General features: G+C 41.7%; 1 protein-coding gene across 1 annotated transcript; it reads right to left on the minus strand.

The window, feature by feature from the left end:
* Positions 1 to 5,624: 5,624 nt before the first annotated feature.
* On the minus strand, positions 5,625 to 17,058 carry IL17RA (interleukin 17 receptor A; the record flags this gene model as incomplete). Its single annotated transcript, XM_009709639.1, has 11 exons — positions 5,625 to 7,138; positions 7,737 to 7,778; positions 8,859 to 8,960; positions 9,821 to 9,835; positions 9,920 to 9,995; positions 10,436 to 10,513; positions 12,178 to 12,335; positions 12,429 to 12,476; positions 14,415 to 14,541; positions 15,580 to 15,704; positions 16,912 to 17,058. Coding segments are annotated over 11 exons (2,432 nt in total), but the record flags the coding sequence as incomplete, so codon positions are not given.
* Positions 17,059 to 18,853: the final 1,795 nt, after the last annotated feature.

Below are 18,853 nucleotides of genomic sequence, written 5' to 3' on the forward strand. Positions count from 1 at the left end.
GCTCCCGGCAGAGTCTCTCTGCGTTTCTGCTCAGGTTGCCGCCGCCGTGGCCGGGCAGGGGAAGGGGACGCGCACTCCCCCGTCGGACTCTCGCTCTCCTCCTCCCTTTCCCGCGGACAAATCCAGCTGCGGAAGCTCAGCGCAAACCCCACTACCTGCAGGAGCCTACGGCTGATGCTTGTCCCCGGAAAACGCACCTGCCCCTCACGACAAGTCTTCTTCTAGGGCTTCTGCCTCCCCGCACTCTTTGGAGGGCCTCACTCTTCCCCTGTCGCTCCCCACCAGGACATTGTGTTGCTTTGTGACCATAAAGGTTTAGTTTTTCCTTTTTCTTCTAAACAACAGGGACCAGTGGATTTTTGTCCCCTCCTTTAAGAACTCCTGCTGACCACGACGACGAGATGTGAGAGGGGTCTGACCAGCAGGGACGTGCCTTCCGGGTGCGGGCAGGACAAAAAGAAGCACGTTTTGGTTTTGCTAGGTCTTGCAAAGCTGCGGCCTCTGTTTCCCAGCAGCAGAGCTGCAGAGGGCCTTTGTGTACCAGCTGGGGAACCTCTGGGAGCACGCTGGCCGTCTGGTCCTTTCAAGCCTAGGAGCCACTTTCTGCAAGCCGAAAATGTCTACCTCTGTGCTTCAACCTTTTGCATCTTATGTTGACTTCACACGCTACAGAAACACGTGAGTCCGGCACGGACATAATCCAGGGTCTTAGACCCCATTTCACTATGACTGAGACATTTATTTCTGGTGAGAACAGGGTTTACGGCAGCCTACTGCTTGCTTCAGACAACAGCACCTAGGTGCTGGCGCTCTCATTTCTCTGTGAATATGCATGTTTATGGGATCAGTGTTGGTTTTCTTTTACACAGAGTTGTAGGGTCTCCTTTTGCATAGGCTGGGAATGCTGGAAAGATTTCCTCTGACCTCCTTCCATGTCTGTTTGAGAGAGCAGAGACAGGGCTAAGCCTGCAAACTGCTCTCTCAGACAGCAGAGCAGAGGATGTCAGCGCTGCTCAGGGTGGGCCCTGTGCTTGGTGAACCTCGCTTTTCGGCACAGAAAGCAAAGCGCTGCAGACACCCCTGAGGCAGAGGGGCTGCCGAGCTTTGGTGAAAGCCCACATACTAGCATCCTGTCCTCCATGTGCATGTAGTTAAGGGTAGGTGGGGAAAAAGTTAATTGTTAGTAACCTCTCATAGAAACACAAGTTATCTTTGGTTTTAAGCTCCATGAATGTTCAGTGGGGCTTAAGGCCTGCTCTTCTGCCTGGCTACAGCTGCTCCTGAAACCAGCCTGAAATGGAAGCGGGAGCACAGAGGCCACGTTTGGAGGAAGGACTTTGCCCCTCCCAGGCTTATATTTTGTTACCTGGGCAAGGCCATATTTGTTGGGAAAAGGCCAGTTTCCTGTCCCAAGCCTTTTTTCAAGCTGTCCTGATGGGAAGGGGAAATAAAGCACAACCATCCGCTGCCCAGAGCCAACAGCAGGACTGCAGGCACAGCCCAGACTTCTGCACACACATCCATTCTCTCCTTCAGGGCTGTGGCTTCAGCGGGACCGAGCCTCTGTCCCACCTCCCTTTTTGCAGAGTGGCATCAACCGCCTGCTCCAGTGGACTGCTACAATAAAATGTTTACAAGTCTCGTAACTTCCAGCTCCCCCAGGCAGAAGTGGGGGTGCCATGGGGCTCTTCTCCCCCAGCTCTCGGGTGGCTGATGAGTTTTGAGGGGCTAGAAAAGCTCCTAGAAAAGATGGGGCAATAGCGCTCTTCTGTTCAGAGCTGCAGCTAAGATGGGTGACTTGCTGCTCTCCCCACGCCAAATGGAGAGTCGGCAAAGGCTAGGCTTAACTTTCCCACCAGTGCTTTATTTTTAACCTGAGCCCTTACGTGGGCAATTGTGTGAATTTTGGCCAGTGGCCTTTCTCTTCAGTAACTTCTTTTTGTCTGGACAATCTTGGTGCTGTGAGTGACTGTGATTGTAAAACTTGGTACTGTGAACTTTTCCTATGTGATGTGAGATGTGTTGAGGGGATGCTAAGTTCCTGGCCAAAGGAGGTGCAATTACAGATGTATTATGCTTGTACAGATACTTTTTTCCTCACACCTTCCTTTTTCAGCATTAAACAGACAGAAAGAACTACAGTATTATTCAAAATAGAATGAGAGTAGTACCGTACCTAGGAGTACTCCATGGTTCAGTCAAACAGCTGAAGACAAAAGAGAAAAAAACCACCCCAAACTAACTTTGCCAAAAAAGCAAAGGAAAGAAAGCTATTCACCCCGACTATGCTTTTCTGCTCCTATGGCCAAGTTCACGATAGCCCCAAAGCGTGTAGAAGATCCCTAATACACTGAAGCATAAGCCTAGCTGAGACATGAGAATCACAGCAGAATTATTAACAAGTCTTACTTCAGTACTCCTTCATAGCATGTAACAAAGTTGCTGTTTCAACAGTGAGTGCCTTTTTCCATTTAAGACATTATTGAAAAAATAGCATATTTGAAATTTATCTTGCCATGGCATATTTAAACCATTGACAGTGAAATCACAGTTCAAATTTGTCGATGCAAAGGTTGCCTGGGACAGATGACCCTGCAAAATGATTGATTCCCTTGCATAGAATTTCTTTGTAGAAAAAGTGGCTCTTTGTAGTGCCATGGTTTCTAGGTGGTTCGTAAGTGTGCTGTTTGGAGAGTGTAAAGCTCTCGTAGTAGTTGGCTGTGCAGAAGCCCCCTCGCAACTAAAAGTACAGCTCTGCTGCCACTTCAATTACTTACTACAGAGAAACATTTAAAGCTTTTCAACGTCTTGTTTATAAGCCTGCTTCTCCTTTTGAATTCCCTTCTCTGGTAATTGAGCTCTCACTTCCATTTAAATCCTTCTGCCGCATAATAGATCTGTTTGCAGAAGAGAGAGATAGCGGTACCATTAAAGTGCAAACAATACCTTACTCGATACACCTTGCACACCGCATGTATATTCTGCCAACATTATATTACTGGTCCAGGTCAATAACACTCTGCTGCTAAACAAAGTTGTGCCATACTAAGACTTACGTCCCTAGGGCTTCTGTTACGAGCCTTGTAACAGAACTCTGCTCTTCTTATTTTATTGTTCTCTGTTTGCTGTCTTGACAAAAGAGATGACTACTCCCAGGAGGGGGAACTGAAGTGAGAGGTAAGGCCTGTGGCCAATGGACACTTGGCATCCCCCCGGCATCAGTCAGAACTTGTATTTTTTAAAAAGCAAGATTGTTAAAATAAAATCAGAGATTTGTGACTGATTTTGTTCTTTTCTTCCCTCCTTTGAGTCTTCCTGGGCTATTCAATTTTGCATTCAGGGACCAACAGATGCATTAAAGTTACTTGATTTCCTCATGTTGGATTGCTAAGATAGCATCTGGATTTTTCCCTCAAACTTCTTGTAAGTGAAAGTGAATTCTAAAAGCTGTAACACCAAGGGAGTTATTTGAGAAGGGAATGACTAAGGCAAGAAAATCCAGATGACACTTCTGAGCTTCCTATTTAAATGATTCATAGAAATTCATACCACTTGAAAAAGGCTCATGGGGAAAAAAAAAAATCAGATTTACATGTTAATTGCTGTAAGATAAAAGAAACTTTAAGAAGTGGAGATCATCAAGATGAAAATTTTTCATATAAGCTGAGAAATGGGTTCTCACTGGAGAAGCATTGAGCTGCCTCTTGCTTAGCTCCTGTCGAGTTAGGTCCTGTACAGACAGGAAACGAAGGTGGCACCCAGTCTTAAGTTTGGATCTATGCAGGGATTGTCCCTTCTTTAGTCTTTCTAAAGCAAGTTTTCTTAACAGTCCTGGCCTCACTGGCCAGCCCTGCACAGAAATTACAAACATTTAACTTGTTTAGCACCTGTTTTTCAGGAGCATGCACTTCACACAGGTGGGGGCCCTCAGCTGTATCCAGCTCAACACTTTACAGGAACCTTTTGGCATTTGTCAGCCAGTTCAGTCCTGACTCTCAGTTTTGCCTCAGATTTCTGTAAGAAATACTACCATAAGGAGTTAGGCAGAATTGAGGACATAAAAGTATTTAAGTAAATATATCCAAAAAGTGTTCTTGTTTTTTAATTTAAGGAACCAAACACAAGTTATAAACAAAAAATTATAAAATATACATAATACAATATTGGTTGCAAGTCAAAAGAACAGATTATCTTCTCAGATATCAGATTTTTAAAAAGCTGAAATAAAATTCTCTTCAGATTGTTTTTGACAAGTAAACTTAGAAGGACAGGAAGATGACAAGCTTGTCTGAACAAAGGAGGAAGGCCTGGATGTATTTACATCTTGCAAGCTGTTATCCAGTGGGCTGGACTACAGAAAGCGTGATAACAAACAGGGTAAGCACCAGCCTCAACTAGTCTGCTACCCAGTCAGTGCTACATGGGCCAACATGCAATCACTCGCAGGGAACAATTTCTTCTAGTGCAGTAAGCCCAATCTTTTAAAACATTTGGAATCAATACAGTTACCGTCACTGCTCCTGGAAGGTAAACCCTTTAGTCTATTAGGTATTTCACAACGGTTAACCTTAACTACCTGTGCTTGAGTTTATACCCATCTTTTTTATAAGTACATCTTATAAAGCCCACCATTTACAAGAACATCTTATACTCATTTTTGTACAGCCTCCCCTAACACAGTTATAATCTCCACTCTAAAACAGCATCTGCTGAAGCTATGCTTTTTTCTCCTCCAAAAGAGTCTTTAATTTCCTTAATTGTGTCACTATTTACATCTTCAGTTCAAGCTTTCCTGGTGCTAAGATGTCCAAAACCAAAGAGCACTGCAGCAGTGCATTATAGAATAAACCAGATTCCCTTGATTCAGTAATTCTGTATTCAGCTCCAGATTCTTCTTGTAACTTTGGTCCCTTATCCCTTTTTCCACCTTCCCCCGTTGCTGGTTTTCAAGCACATGCCTCCCAGTACAGAGATAGGGAATGTTATGGAGACCCCTAATTAAAAGTTTATCCCACTTACTGCTTAGTTACTCCACTTGATTTCTGAAGGACCATGGAAATGCAGCTGCAAATGAATGAATGAGTGGCGAGAGAAAAAAATCTCCAGGCACATCTATCAACCAGGTAGAGACAGCCCTAACCTAGCTGAAGTTTAAGGCACACATCTTTAACACAGTATTTACAACAAAATATTTAAAGTGTGTATTAAAACGGCAATGCAAATTTTGCCATGTTATCTAAATCTATTTTCCAAACCCTGGCCATGACTTTTATCCAGTGCAACAGAACCAGTACACCTGGAATGCATTTTGAAGGCACAAGTGGATGAGCCACAATAATTTTTCTGCCATCTGTCAGTGAGGACTCAATGTAATACATTTCCCCAAGGAACAGAACTACTGCTGGTTCTTTCACAGCGGTGGCAAATACTCGTTGCTTCTCTCCACAGAGATTGAAAGCAATATTACCAGTCTGCTCAGCAATCCTGCCTCCTACTAGCAGGATCTTCCTGTCTGCTGGTAAGTCATCTACAATACAAGGATGGTGTTGGGATGCACTTTCACCATTGTGCATGGTACCACCTTCCATCCCTGTATTTCAAATGCAGCAGGTCCCAGATAGAGCCTAGCAGTCCTCCAAAGATCGGCCAGTGTCCACCACCTCAGCTGGATACCCCCAGTCAGAGCTCCGCTGAATGTCCTGGAAAAACAGCTGCTGCTGGAGGCTCTTTAGACTGTTCAAGACCTCTGGAGAGAGTTCATGGAAGACAATCTGTTTTTCCTGATTGTCCTCCTCTTCCTCCTCCTCCTCCTCCTCCACAAGGTCATCAGGAGGCAGAGGAGAACATCTAGAGATGTAGCCCTGGTCTGACTGCACTGACTGTCTTTGGTCTTTGCATTGGTCATCAAAGACCAACTGGTGTTGCTTTTCAGTCTCCTCTTGGCAGAGAGATGGCTCTGAAGTAATGACATGCTGCTGATAAAGAGAGTACACCAGTCCATTCAGATGGTGTCTCAGTTCACCTGAGAGGTTTGCAGGATTTTGGTCATCTACTGCTGAAACTTCAGAGTCATTGTGGAGGATGATGTTATTCCTCATTGGAAAGCTTGTCTCCAGAAGAGGAACTCCTTCCATACCGTCCTCATTACTCAGCACATGACGACCAAGTATACGTCTATCCTCCATGGAAGAGACTGGCTCCACTACCTGAATTAGAGGAGACTCATCCATAGGAAGGACCATAGTCTGAGAAGTCGGATCCCCACATGGATTAAGTTGAGGTTGCAGTTTACAGCCTCTACTTTCACTTTCATGCATGTGGAGGTTGATGACATAACAGCAGTTAGGGTCAGGTTCCCGCAGCTGCAGCTGGTGTTTCACAATTCCACTCTGTTCACTTAGCAGTGAATCCACCTGGCTCTCTCTGTTTAGGGACTGCAACTCTTCATCATTATCCAAGCAGATGGTTTCACTCTCAAACCAGTCTGGGTGCTCCATCTGCCAGTTCTTGAACTTTTGTACTGCCTCTTTCAACTTCCTCCCACTAGGGGTCTCGATGTAATTTTCAGCTGTGATTTCCTGGATTCGATGGATGCGCCCAGGTTCAAACTTCTCCAAGTCCTGAATCCGAAAATAAATATCTTCAAACTTGTCCATCAGTTGGTACCTGGATGTGACATTGAACAGATCAGGTACATCTTTCTCACTACTAATCCCTTCAAAATAGCAGACTATATACATTCCAAAACAGGCTGGCTTCTTGAAATCTGGCAGGATCAAATTCAAGGCTGGGGTGAACAGGTCTCCCATTGGCTTTTGCTGATCTTGCTTGAGACACACAGGCTCACTCCCCAGCATGGCCTGCCATTTGGCCTGGGTGCCCCGTGAACATAAGATGATGATTTTTGAAGACAGGTCTTCCATTTCCTTCTTCTGTCGAGTAAGCCAGGGTAATGGCCCTAACTCTGAGATCTGATGATCTTCTAGAAGATCTAAGGCTACAGCAGTGCCACAGACCGTCATCAGAAACTCTGCAAACTTCAGCACCACATCCACATACAGCAGGTGATCAGCAGAGTACACAATCCAAACCTTTCGGGGCTTCAAGGGTGGCAGAGGAAGGTCAGTATATGGTGCTGCTGAAAGACAGAAAAATATTCGTCCCAGCCACATTCCCGAAATTGTAATGGTGCAAGCCAGCAGCAATCAACACAGGAGAATATTAACAAAAGGTTCTAGCAACTACCAGTTTTGAAGCTATTTTGGCAACACATGCAGACAACAGCTCTTTGTAGAAATTTAATATGGAAGTCCAGACAGTGGAGCAGTGATTTATAATAATGCCCAGATGCTTCACGGAACTTCACCACACAAAAGTAATACAGCAGCTCAAGAGGCTTGCAAATGTAGCTATATTCTCTGCTGGAGAGCTGAGTACAGGCACCCCAAAACAATCTCCTATTGCTATGGTTTAGATAATTAGCAAACATTCTTTTGCCAGTACAGCTTCAGCTGAGTCAAAAGCCTCACCACTTTACAAAGCAAGTACCTCCCATCTGGCATTCCAAATTCCATATACAAAGTTTCTTTTAGCTAAATAGGAAGATCTTAAGGCTACCTTTTGGTTTTGAGAAGCACCTATAGAGTAGTACAGACTCTGAGAATCCCTTCTGGACAATTGTTAGACTTCCAGAATGCATTACATGTGCTCGATAAAACACAGGCAGGACATCTTACCAGTCTGCAAATCATTGTGGTTGCATTTCCCTTGCCGGTGTCCTGGAAGAGAGAGAGAAAGTAAGTCACTGTTAGTTCTGAAAACACAAAATAAGATTAATCCCTTAAAATGACACCACCTTCCAAAGATTAGGTTAAAAAAATAAAAATAAAAAAATCTTTACCCATGCAGGGATTAAACCATGGGGAGTGAGAAGCCTAATAAAAAATATACTAAATGAATAAACTCTTCTACAGCCAATTTTGCTACATACTTTGCTACTTTTTTCCCTTGAGAGGAGAAGGAATGCGCTCAAAACCAATTTTCTCCATCTTCCCCAGATATGGCCAGTCTCAAGAAGTACAGAATCCCCAATTGTTCTGCTACCTCTCCTTAAGGAGAAGAGGCTTTTTTAAAGATAGATTTTTCTTAAGAGGCTTCTCTAAAGAGGTGACTAAAATGTCCCTAACTACATCTTATAGATAAGGTTGATGTTAAGAAATTTTCCAAAAGACTTCCAATTACTCCTCTCAGGTCAAAAAAACCCAGTGAGTTGCACAGTTTCCCTGTAATAACTACCTCATGTCTGCAGCACAAGAGACTGGGAATTACTCCTTAGGTACCCAGTTTTCCAATCTGCTCAATGTCAACTTCTCTATCCTGTTTTTCTTCTTCCATCTTAATTGAAAAACATTATTTAAGGTCAAAATAGTATAAAAATGAGTTTTGTAGAGACTTTGGGGGACAAGGGAAAGACTACAGTCTGGACAAACAGGAAGCTTCTGTCCTGCAAAACTCTTATGCAATGCAGGAAGAAAAATAAATGGAAAAAGATATCTGTAGCAATCTGCAGGAAACAAAGGGCTGAACTATGAAGTTCCTTTTTCTTCTCATGAGCTCTGAAGTAGTATGAAAACAGAGTATCAGACAGCATAACCCACAGAAGGCTTTACTTAACTAGGTGGATAGTATTAGGATGTTACAAGTCCCATGATGTAAAACAGAAGGTGTAGACATAGGCATTATCTCAGTGGCAAGACATCAGAACAGCAAGGAAGAAAACAGCAATAGAATAGGTACAGAAGTAGGGAAAATATAGTTTTAGCATTGAATCTTTTCTTCCTAGCTGGTATGAGTCTTACCTGCTCTTTTTTTGGTCATACAAATCACACCTGTTATGACTGATCCAACCAGTAACACACAGATCCCAGTGATACACCAGTAGAGCCATATAATCATATCACCTGCAGTACAAAAATAGTGCTCAGCCATTGCTTTACACAATTTTTTTTTCCACCAAAAAAGAGGAGTTTCTTGAGCATCAGGATCCAAGGGAGGAGGACCCTGGTGCTGCCCAAAACCATGGGTAGTCCAGCACTTCCCCCTTATAACATACCACAGTAACTTCTCAAAATGAATTCCTGCTTCATGATGATGCTCTACACTATAAACTTGCTCCACAAAAAAACCATATGTGCAGTACGCTGAAAACACAGATCAATAACCTTCCTCTAAACAGTAATGTTTATCCATCTTTGACAGGCATGCTGCCTATGTCCTGCCTGTTCATGTAATCTATCTGCAAAAAAAAAAATAAATCACCACTTTGGCTGATATATTTTCAATCTACAGGTGTTGTTTTCTTTTTACATCTTGGACAAACTAGCTCCTTACAGGTGTTGTTGCAGCCAGAAAAAGATGTCAAATAATTATGCACATGATTTATCTTGACATGCATAAAAATGAATATATGCAAAGCTATTATCTCCAAAAACTGCTTTATATTATGCAAATTTTTTAACACTGAGCAAAGTGACAGAAAGTATTTTATATTAAGACTCTTCTTGTCAAAACTGTTTCTCAAAGAATTTTATGTAAGTGAAGTATCTCTAAAAAAATTGCTCTTTAAGGTTCACACTGCATACAAATACTTGCCTCATTAAATCATGGTGAAGTAACTCTTAAGACAATTCATTCTGAACTCAGTGTTACAAGGGGACATTTCCTGCCCATCCAGTCATTCCCCAAAGAGGATCATTTGTTATTCTATGAGACAGGAAAAGAGCAGCAAAAAAAGTTTCAAGGTATTGGACGAACTTCTTACCTGATGGGTCTGTACCTGCAAAAGACAAGAGTTACATTAAAAATTCAGCTCTCTTCTGTAAGACAATGGGGATCTAATTTACAGAAAAGCAGTTCTCACTCGGAGCTGGTGAACACGGGATGAAAGCAGAGTGTCTCAGACAGTCTGTGCCACAGTTTGCGAAGAATGGCTGAATCTGCAGTTGAAATAAATTCATAAAACAGAAGCTGTTCTTAAAAGCAATTTTTTCCCCCACTTTACTTTCCCCCCTGCCTCTACAGTCCCTGTATTTAGCATAGGGACACAGAATTCCTATTTCTCTTCAGAAAACAAGATTAATCAAGAACTCTTACACTATACATTAAGAAGGCAGTGAACTCCTGAGGTTGCCATACCTGCCATTCCCACTCCATAGTCTCTGACCTGGTAACCCCATACTAAGGAAAAGCCACTGTCTACAGAGAATACCTATATAAAAAAGTTGTTCTTTCAGCCATAATCATTATTTCCCTGATACAGGTAATTAGGGATTAGCCTATCTCAGAACAAAACACTGTGCAAAAACCAGTAACGTTCCTAAGTCACTCATTGCCTTGTTGGTGAAGGAAGGACACAGGGACAACAGTGCGATCCTACCTGTATTTTGTAGTTGCAGCAAGCTTTTATGTTCTTCTCTATTTTGACTGTGACATTCACTTGTTTTTGCAGTCCACCCTGCAGAAATTGGATGCAAGTTATAAGGGAAGGAAGAAAATGGGATGAAAGCAGGAAAAAGGAAAAGGTCTTGATATGAGAATATGGAGTCACCCAAAGAAGCAGAAATTTCTAGGGTGTTGGTTTGTTTGGTTTTTTTTTTTTTGGTGTGGTTTTTTTATTTTTTTTTGTTTGGTTTTGGGTGGGGTTTTTTTGTTTGGGGTTTTTTTGGGGGTGGGGTGGGGTGTTGGTGGGGGGAACAAGAAGCCCACAGAGAACAAAATGGATAAATTGTCTGGCCACCATCGCTGCAGGGGTCCTTTGCGACAGACACAGTAATACAATTAAGACAGCAGGCTAAGGTTGCACAGGTAACAGGAAACAATTAAGGATGTACATTGTATCATCTCAAATGTGTTAAACTCACAGTTTAACAATGTAAACGTCTTCAGTTATTTAATGTGTAAACATTAACAAGCTTCCTCGTTTAATTAAAAAAGCTGCCAACACTGCTGCTTCTGACACTAGAACAGACAAATAAGTTGCCCTTGTTACTTTCTGTATACAATCAATAATGATAATCTAAATATATTCTTTACAACGATTAGCAGATGCATAGTCCAAAATGAGGTATATTACCCTCTGTCAGGGAAATAAGCACACAGCTGTACCAGCCAATTGGACCACTCCATATTCTCATATCAAGACCTGTACCAGCTGTGTCAGCAATAACTTAATACATATTATTGCATGCAGTACAAAGGTTTAAGTGTGGAAGGAATTCAGCAAACTGAAAGCCAATGTATCTGCCCTCCTCCAATGAATGATGGGGACGGGTACTAAATATTCATTGAATCATAATGCTTTGAAGAGACCTCAAAGATCAAGTCCAACCGTGTACCTGATGCCACCATGCCCACTAAACCATGCCTCGAAGTGCCACATCTAAATGTTTTTTGAACACCTCCGGGGATGGTGACTGCACTACCTCCCTGGGGAGCCTGTTCCAATGCCTAATGACTCTTACAGTGAAGAAGTTCTTCCTAATATCCGGCCTGAACCTCCCCTGGCACAACTTGAGACTGTTATTCGTATATTTCATATTCAGTATTTCTCCTCCCTCAGATGACTGAAGGGGAACATTTTTTATGTCAGAAGACACTCTGGATCTACTTTGAGCTTCTCAACAACACAGGCTGTAAGACCTACAGGAATTGATTCTCAGTTTGATTGAAATACCTGTTACAAACCCACTCATTCTTGATCTAAAAAATTTAATTACAGGCCCCCCTGCCATCACATTTAATAAACTACTTCAATGATTTATTGAAACTTTGTACCTCAATTTTCATTGATTTATTTAGTGTTATCCCCCAGGCATTGGCTTGACAAAGGTAATACAGCCCAGACAGTCAAATAACCAAAATTTAGTTTTCTTTGCAGATGTTTACAGGCTACTCTGTGCATTACAAAACCTCCTCTTGATCTTTTACCCACCAAATTCCTGAAATAAAGTTCCCTTTCCCAAAGGTAATTAAAAATCTGTGAAAATCATTCCTTGAGAATTGCTGTACAAGTGCATTTGTTACACCTCCTACAGCATGGCTCCAAATCCTTGTTTAGCAAATGTTAAAGAAATGTTTGTCTAAATTACCACAGAGTATATAATTTAGGAAGGTAATTACCTCAGTGAAATCATGTGTGATCATTTTACACTTCTTGTCATTCAGGAAACTGGCCACATGAATTTTGTATCGGGCTGACTCCATCCATGGGTTAAAGCTCACAAGCAGAGTTGTATCATCCAGACTTTTACCTTGGATCCTGGGGTCCCACAAACTGCCTGGAAGTAGTGGAGATATTCCCAACTTTCTCAACTGTCAGAAATATTTCAACAGAGAACCCATGTCTACATGACTCAAACAGAAATCTTTACCTGTCTTTATACATGGGATGGTTCTTTTCATTAGAGAGTCCTTGCAGTCTGCAAGAAAGACCATCAGTGACTAGTCAGAAACATTGTACTTCCATTTACAAAAAACACCTGTTTTCTTATCAGAAGTCAGACACCTAAGCCCTCCTTGATGAGCAGAGATCTTTGTTCCAAAGCAGCAGCAAAATTCTGCAGCAGAATAGCATTGGTTTCCAATGTATAAACTAGCCCTTCCAGTGATGTTATGGTGTTTGGTTTTTTTTTTCCTCAGAACAGAGATGATTAATAAAAAAAGACTGAAAACATATAATAGTTATTATAACAGTAATATTTGACAGTCCTTGCTAATACAAGACTTGTGCAGAGGTGGTCATCGTGGAAATAAAACTTCATATTGATCTCTGGACCTTGCGAACAGCACAGTGACAGATTCTGCCAAAAGCATTCTGCCCCAGGAAAACTAGGAGGCTGGAATCTTTCTGGATCCCAAAACACTCTTCCACATTAATAATTCTCTTCATTTAGCAGATTGGCGCTGCTCCTTGGAACTTTTTTTTTTTTCCCCAGAGTCAAATGCAGACATATTCAACATTTAGCAATGTGGGATTTACAAGTCTCAGTCTAAACTGTGTCTCTCCTCCAGGGTTTGGACACAAAGGGAAAGGAACAACTCCCTGCTTAAACAGTTGAAAGAAAGCATTACATATCTTAAATTTTCCAACTTTCCAAGTTGGAAAATTTACATTGCCCTGTAATTCACTCATAGGCTCTAATCAGTAAAGCTCTCTGCAGCTGCTGAGCTCGACACAATGCATTACATTTCTGAAGAGTGGAGGATAAAAGCCAGGAAGTTCTCAGTATGACCAGGTATAAGAAAGGATAAGGGGGCTGAAAAACAAGTGCCCCACTATCCTTTTCCAGCTCACACTGACTGACATGCCACTTACTTTGCCATTTTATATCTACAGAGTAATTCTGACGATGATAAGCAAGTTAAGAAGAAAATTATGAACCAGTTTTCAAGCTGTATTGAGTGTCAAATATTTATAAACTAGTCAGTGCAGCCAGAGGGCACCACAGATGCTCAGCATCTTCAGGGAAAACAACAAAACAAATTCTTTTTAGTTATAGGAAAATTTTCACATACACAAGAAAAAGTCAGGCACTCAGCTCTATCAAGTTTCTTTGTAAGTTATGCCTAACTGTGCCTTTGAAACCAAGTTTCACATATCAAAACGTAATATTAGAAGCCAAACTTTACTCCTCCTGATTTGGAAGTGGAAGGGGAACTTTAGAAGATTTAAAATTAAGTCACACCGATAGTCTGCAGAGAGCATGAAAGACTACTCTACAGCCCCATTCACACAGATGAAATATCTTTGTGCCTGCTACACTGGTGAACATTTCAGCAACAAGATCCAGGAGATGTAACTTATCCTCAAACAGCCTCTCAGAGGGGCACCTATACTAGCTTTCAGGTTTAATTATGAATTTCTCTTTAGCCATAGCTGTAGCAAAATTCTTGACAAGCTACAAATGCAATTTCTCAGAACTCAGAGGCCCAAGTCCAAGGCTTTGTCCAGCTTTGTAGAGAGCATATAACTTTTTTTTCTAACAATATCTTTCATGTAGGAACTACAGTCAACCAGAATCCAAGGGTCTGGTCATCACAGATTAGTGCCTGCACGTGCACCTTACTCCAGGTAGAGATTTGACAAAATTTTGGACACAGGATTCCAGAAACAAGGATGATGACTTGTAGCACAAATGACACAGAGGTTTTGGATATATATCACAAGGGTATTGTAGATAAGGCTAGCACCATGGACTTTCTAAACAGCAATATTCAAGAAAGGACAACAGGTTTTTATAATACTGCCACCCTGTTGCCAAACTTGCTCACAGTTCACGGATCTGGCCTGGAAAAAACAACCCGACCCACAAGTCTATAAGCCATCACAGTCCTAAGTGAACTAGAGCATTTCTTACCAGGCATTGTGAGAGACGTGGACTTGCAATTGTAGTCTCCATCTACACCCAGTTTGGGCAGGTGGTAGACAGTCACTTGGTAAGTCTGGCCAGGTTCCACTTCAAAACGGTCAAAAGTGAAATTCCACTGAAAACAAAACACATTCACAAGGACTTAAAACCAGAATGTTGTTCTATAAAGGCACTGAAATTAACAGTTGACTTGGCACTGTTCCACTATGTTCCCTCATCCCTTTTTCTGAAGCTTGCCTATTGAAAAAAAAAAAAAAGGAACTCAAGTGTATTAAATGTACTAGTCCCTTTGTCTGTCCCAAATTATTCTGTTTGGAATGAGAAAAGCAGAGTTATTTCTTGGGATCTTTGAGCTGATACAACACTCTTATACCAAACAACTGTGTGGAGTTTCCACTAAATTGCCTTCTGAAATAAGACTATGCTAAAATATGGAGTTTTGAGACTGAAATTTTAGTCTATTATGAATCTTGCAGTGCTGTGCTAAGCATTTAGTATTGCACTTATATGTACATAGTTCTGTACCTGGCCATTCCATACATATTTTATTAAACATATACGGTTTTCCGCATCAGCAATGCTGTACAAATTCTGGGAGAGGTGCTGGCTCCAGATGGTAAGCTAACTATGGCCAAATTCTGTGTGGTAAGCAACCAACTCCAGATTCCTATTGTTCATAACGGGAGCATTTTTCTTACAAGTTTCTTAGACTAAGTGTAAGCTGAAGGACCACCTGGGCCCTGGTGCTTTCCTCCACAGCAAGAGGATATAAGAAAGAAGTAAGAGGAAGGGTTGAGTTAAAAAAGCTATAAGTGTCACAACTGTCAAGTAGAATGCAAAAACTCCTATAATTATTTGCTTTAAGCAATATCCAGAACCATGACATGTGCTAGGCACCAAGAGCAACAATTCTTAAAACCTGTAGGATGGGAAAAGAGTGAAGGAGAACCAAGACAGGTAAGCAGCTTGTACACAGTCACACACAAGTGTAAAACAAACTGGAAACAACAGCAGGTTTCAAGCCCAATATCTTGATTTTTTCATCAACTCTTCTAACCACTCTGTACTTTTTAATTGATAGCCTTGCTGTATGACATGAAAGCAGAAACAAACCGTGCACTAGAAAGAGTAGTTTAGAGCCCTTTGCACTCACCCGGCCTCCATCTGGACGGACCTGAAGTGGCAAGTTGTTCTGAAAGTCAAACTGGGCACAGATCTGTTGGTTGCTGTTCACTTGCATCACAGCCAGCTCCGCCCCTCGGAGATATTGGATGCTAGCTGCAGACACAGGGACAGAGAGAGATGTCCATCTTTTTCTGTCATCTACATGCGTAGAGTTTGCAGCCTGCACAGAGATTACCACTGTGCCTAGTCTTGCCACAGTCTTACTCCTTTGAAGTGCTGGGGATCCCAACACACAGATAACCAGGCATGAAAAAGTAAGCATGCAGGGTTGACTAACACCACTTTCGGTTTTAAGGTTGTCCTGCATGGCAAGAGCTCCATCTGTGCAACCGAAGGGACAGAGTAGAAGGTAACTTCATTCTTCTGGACACCCTGGCAGTTCTGCAGGTTCAGTGTTGCGTTTAGCTCTGCCTCTCAAGGCTGCTTTAGGCAGTTCAGGCCCTAAAGCAAATACACTTTTGCTTTGGTACAGACAATCTCAATGAGAAAGTTTATAACCATAGCTATGCAAAATGACAGGGTTACCCGAGTCACACCTGCTTCTACACTACTATTGCTATACTGAGATAATAACTATACAGCCCTCAGACACAAGCCCTGCTTAAGGAAGAAATGAACTGTTTAATTCTGTCTTGAATCAGTGCAAAACCATTGACAAGAGCATGCAAGGGAAACATCGTATAGAAACAAAGATATTTGGAGAGTGAGAAAACTTGACTTACTGGTACTCATTTAGGCTCCAGCAATGAGACAATTATTCCTTTATCGAGACACATGTGTATATAGGAAACCTAAGTTACAAGGACTAAATTATCCAAAATGGGAGGAGCTTGCACTGGGCTAACGGCACATAATTTATTTGTGCTCTCTCAAATTAATTCTCATTCGTTCAGTTCGTAGATGTAATTCCCCTGCACAAGACTGCTGCAGTCATTACTATGCGTTGAAAAAGTCAACGCTTGCAGCTCCTTTCTCCCCTCACTACTGTGGTAAAGGTGTGGGCCTCTTGATTCCATTTTTATTTGTTTTTCCCATTTTAAATGTCATTATCCCACACTAGCAGAAACATTTTAAACTCTTGAATATCCAGCACACCCAAAGGCCTGATTCAGTCATGAAGAAAAAATCAAAAAACATCCCCCAAAAACAAACAAAATGAAGCAGCCAAACCTTCAAATTTCAAAGGTCTGCTTTCATGACTAGATCAGGGAAAGACTTCAAGTATAATTCTCCTCCCTATCCTTACTAGATCACACCTAATTCCTCTGCTCCATGTTCACATTAAACAACCACCACTTACCATCAGTGGCCACCTTCCATTCTATCCGAAGCACAGGGAGCAGTTTTCCATCCATCTGACGGAAAACATCAGAAGAGACATGAAGACTGCTTGGAGCAGAAGGAGTCCACTTGGGAACCTTCAGCCAGCTCTCCTCTATGCAGGTACCTGTCCAGCAAATGAAAACTACCATTTAGAGTCGGGCTGAGGAAGCTCTGCTTAATTGCAACTATGGTCTGCCCTTTGGGTCAGGGTTACCCAAAGGGCAAAACTGGGCAACAGATTGCTTCACAGTTCAGAAAGGCAGTCTTCAGCATGCAAGTACTTTATAAATTGCCTGTAATACTCTGAACTGACTCATTCCAGTAACTTCCTCTTTTCCTTAAAATCTATTAGTAATTATCACAATCAATGTAGTCAGGTTAAACAGGTGAAGTAAGCTTACTCAGTATCTCCTGTAGCAAGTCCATATATTGCTGCTGAAACGGACCTAAGTTAGAAGACTACTACCAATTTCCAGCCTTCCAATCTTAAGAAGTCTGTCAGATACCCAGGCAAATTGTTCCAATAGTTAATTACTTTCTGTTTAAAAACTGCCTTCTAATTTGAATATACATCTGCACTTAGCTTCCGAGAACTGTTTGTTGTGTTTTTCCTAAACTAATGAGCTCTCTGGACAGAAAAATAATTTATGCTAGTCAATAGAGTATTAGGGAAAATTGGTCCTGTAATGTCTTCAGAAAATGAAATCAGGTATGACAGGCATTATACAGACATGTTCTACTTAGACTTTTGTAAGACATTTGACTTATCAGAGTGTATTAAAAATAGCTCTGCTGAGTATCAGTGAAGCACCAACACAGGAAGAACTAGGCTGACAAATCAAGGAGGAGTTGCAAGTGGGAAATCATTACTGTTTGAATGTTTTAAATAGCTCCCTGTGGGTGAGTGTAGGCCCAATGCTATTCATTTTTCTAAAAAATATCAATAATCTAGAAGTAAATATAAAATAACTGATGATAGAACATATGATAACTGTCCGACTTGGGGAGAGGGGAAGGCAGAACTGTCAATAAAAACAAATCTGAGTCACTTTGTATACTGGATCCATTCAGACAAAACACTTCTCGACACATACATCTAAGCACATGTAGTGCCAGCCATATTTACCCAATTAGAATTTATAACAGTATTTATTTATAACAGCACTGATGAAAAACTAGCAGAAAAACTATTGAACATAAGTAGTGTCATGCAATCTATGAACCGTATGAATAAGCTACTGTGGTCACTGAATATACCAAAACAGAAGGAAAGAAAAGAAGAGGTAAACCAATTATACAGGCTTTGGAGAGATTGGTACAATATTCTTTAGCTACTTGTTGCATCCACAATAAACCACTGTAATACTGACAAGAGAACAATGAAGAGCAAGAGAATAAATTTGTAGGCTGAATTCCTCAAAAGCAAAGAATGTTTTGCTACCAGTTTCAGCTCATAGAAATCCATGCTGCTAATAAAAGGTTGCTCTCTTGGTTACAGTTTCCACTTATTCCCTTGCATGAGTTCAAACAATCACGGGGCTGTGTGATGATTTGGTTCCTAAAAATGACCTGCCAAACAAAGATTTGCCCGTTTCCTTGGTGGACTGTCCATCAGCAAAGCTGAAAGCCACAGCTCAGCCTCCAGGGGAAGCCGTGGGAGCACTCTGCTGGCTGCTGCCCGGGACGTAGGTGGGAGCAGCACCTTCCCCCAGCAATCTGCCATCACACAATGCACAGTCAGGCCCCTAAAAGTACACTTTTGGTCTTTTTTGCTGGGTCAGTGATGGGAACTGTGGAAAGTGGGCACTATCCCTTCTTGTAACAGCATGGTTTTAGGCTTAGGAAGTAATTAGACAATCCTCAAATGCTCATTCTACCAAAAAAAAAAATAAATCTACAGAAAACCTGGTAAGATTAAA

Source organism: Cariama cristata, unplaced genomic scaffold (genome assembly GCF_000690535.1).
Source record: "Cariama cristata isolate BGI_N322 unplaced genomic scaffold, ASM69053v1 scaffold38071, whole genome shotgun sequence".
Classification (NCBI taxonomy): Eukaryota; Metazoa; Chordata; class Aves; order Cariamiformes; family Cariamidae; genus Cariama; species Cariama cristata.